At 49.8% G+C, this 2,914-nt stretch overlaps 1 protein-coding gene across 1 annotated transcript in view; it reads right to left on the reverse strand.

Moving 5' to 3' along the window:
- Positions 1-2,351, reverse strand: part of LOC104536333 (GDNF family receptor alpha-4-like) — a gene marked incomplete at its 5' end in the record, with an annotated part of 4,807 nt that extends 2,456 nt beyond the window's left edge. The window contains 4 exons of the mRNA XM_010178911.1: positions 339-448; positions 527-872; positions 1,298-1,390; positions 2,076-2,351. Coding sequence (XP_010177213.1) covers positions 339-448; positions 527-872; positions 1,298-1,390; positions 2,076-2,351 — 825 coding nt within the window. The remainder of the gene's footprint in view (positions 1-338; positions 449-526; positions 873-1,297; positions 1,391-2,075) is intronic.
- Between the last annotated feature and the right edge of the window lie 563 nt (positions 2,352-2,914).

Consider the following 2,914-nt stretch of genomic DNA (forward strand, 5'->3'; position numbering starts at 1 on the left):
ACCAGCCCAGGGAGCCCCGTTGGTCCGGCACCCAGAGCACTTTGCACCAGCTGAAGATGCATACACGTGTTCAGAAATCTCAGACAAGCGCTGCTGATTTGACAGCAGAGGATGGGACAAAGCAGAGCGATAAATGCCAGGGAAGAGTTCTCTTTGGGCAGCATTTACTTCAGGAGTAAGAGGGAGCACTAGCATCAGTTAGGCTAAGGCATATTCATTGGTACTCTGAGCACTGTCTCCTGCAGGAGAGCAAGATGGACCTTCACAGCATCAGAGTGTGCCTGCAAGTTTGTGGCCTGAACTCATCCACCCTGCGTGTTCCTGTGGCCATCACTTACCAATCATCCCCATGTAAGCCTGCAGGCACGCAGCGTGGTTGTGCTGAGAGCAACCATCTGGAGACATGTCCGCAGGTTGGCAGTTCTGCTGGAAGTCAGCCAGCCGGGATCTGTGGGGAAGAAAACGAGACCATCAGTGCCGATGCTGTTCCTGTCTCTTGGCTCACGTCTGCTGCTGCCCGACCTACTTGCAGATGTGGTCTTCTAAGCAGGAGTCCAGAAGCCAGAGGCAGTTGGGTTTGGTGTTAGCCTGGAAGGAGCAATCAGGAACAATAGTTTTCCGGCGTCGTTCTCCGCAAAGTTCATCTTGACATGGGCAGAACAGGATCCTTTTGGTGAACTCCTCAGGGACTTTCTCAAAGAAATTCCTTAGCCCTCTGTGGCACCTGCGACGGTCGCACGCGTCCTCGCTCCCCACTCCCTTGGTGCAGGTGGAGGCATAGTCTGTGCGTAGACGAACACACTTCTTGCTCAGATTACAGACGTGAGTTGCTATCAGGCATGGATTTGTTGCATCTCCTGCTAACTGTGAGCCTATGAAGCCAAAAGAGACCCAGAAACAATAAAGCAAGTCTCTAGAAGAGATTCTGCGTGGAAATAGGAGTAGCCTTTACTTGATGGTCAGATTGGGAAATCAAAAAGAACTAAGCAAATTAGTCCTGCTACGTGCCCATAGCATCACACTGTAGTTACACTAGTTACAAAATCGTATTTTTGACTGGTTCATGTTAGGGTGTTTGTTTCAGAGAATGCATCGTGGTGGGTTCTGCCTTGTTTCGTGGGCCTGGACCTGTGAGTATATTTATCCTTGGTAGGGGGGACAAATTTAGGCAAGTATCCAGAGCAGCATTCCTCTGATTAAAGGGACCATTACCCCAAATTGTTCTTTTTAGTAATGTGCAGCCCCTGGAAATGTAAGAAAGGGCAGCATTGCATCATGTAACCATTACAATCCTTACCTGATACCAGAGCTGCCAGTTTACTGTAATCTGTCTTCCAGTGCTCTTCATTTGCTGGATTCTCATAGGGAGAGGTCTCCAAATTGAAATAACCTAAGAAAGATACAAGATGTTTAATGCCGTGGATGAAATGCTTTGTGACCAGTTTTGGGGTTTTTAAATTGATTTTTTTTCTTATTTGTGCCTGGCTGTTTCCTCAGGCTGGAGTTAGAGATGCCCTGCTCAAAGACAAATGCCAGAAATGGTTCTCCTGGAGATACAAAGGTGTTACTTCGTAAAAACAGTATTACGTTTTGTCATCAGCTTTCCTCTGACTGGAATTTGGTCTGTGTTGTCACCTGGGTTTTTTCAGCCTCAGTACCAGCGAGGAGATGTGCAGCACAGGCAGTCTTTAGTGGGAGGCCAAGTAGCAGCATCCCACTAAAGCCGGAGACAAGCAGCAGCGTGCTGAAGGATGCGGTTACGGTGTGTGCCATAACCACACGTCCGTTCTCAGGGATGGACAGACGTGACCACGCTGAGGTGTTTTCACCACAGTCTCCCCTCACAGCACTAAGCCTGTCTCAGTGCAGTTCTCTGCGTTTCTAAGGGTCCCTGGTGTATTTGAAGGGCCGGTCGCAGACCAGATCAGTTTTCCCTGTTTCTCAAAGAGCAGTAATGAGATGTGGTTCCACAGAGATGCCTGCACTGCTGGGAAGGGGCCTTTTGCAGTGTTTTCAGATGGGAGCCAGGGACGAGCCCTACGAGTACTCTGTAAATTCGTAGTGTTTCATCTCACCATCTGTTACGCTGGAGTGAACGGTCCAGAAGATGCGTAAGCAGAGCTCCTGCCTCCGCATGCGCCGCTGGCACTTGCAGTGCAGCAGCGAGCTGTTCCCCAGGCCCAGCTCCGCGCGCAGACACCGGAGCCTGCCGCCGCGGTCCAGCGCGGGGAGGCGAGTCTGGGCCAGGGCACAGTTCTCCAGGGCCCTGTATGTGGCGTTGCAGGCAGCGTCCGACAGGCACAGCTCTTCTGCCGCGATGCAGTCGCTCCTGGGCAGAGCCAGGAGGTCTCCTGGTTGAGGAGGGAAAAGAGCGTTAGGGTGAGCCACGACCGTGCCACACAAGCACCTTGTCCTTGCTCTGCAGGCATCCTGCAGTCGGCCAGGGCTGCTCTCAAGAGGCAGAACTGGTTGGGGTATTTCAAATGGAGCCATAAGAAACAAGAACATTGTCCATTTAGAAACAAAAATATGAGTATTAATGTATGAAAGAGGGAACAAAAGGTTAAAGAAAATTATCAAAAATAATCGTGTTTAATAAAACAGGTTTTTTTATCACCCTTAACTCTTTCAGCTTGGCCGGGATCGAGGATGGCTCTTATTTTAGGGAGTAGTAAATCCCTGTGGAAACCTTGGCGTTGCTGAGGCCTGCTTTGAAGAAGCTCCTCTATCTGGGTAATGGAAACCGCAGCGCAATAAGCACATAGCAACACCATGCCCTGTGCTGTGAGTCAGTGCTGCTGCCATCGCTAAAGTGTATTCTGGTCATTAGCAGAGGTACTGAGGAAGCCATTTGTAGGGTGTAAAAACAACTGCTTTACTGAGCTTGGAAACATAAGAATAAGAGTGCATAGTT

The sequence above is a fragment of the Mesitornis unicolor genome, unplaced genomic scaffold (genome assembly GCF_000695765.1).
Source record: "Mesitornis unicolor isolate BGI_N332 unplaced genomic scaffold, ASM69576v1 scaffold52692, whole genome shotgun sequence".
Lineage (NCBI taxonomy): Eukaryota > Metazoa > Chordata > Aves > Mesitornithiformes > Mesitornithidae > Mesitornis > Mesitornis unicolor.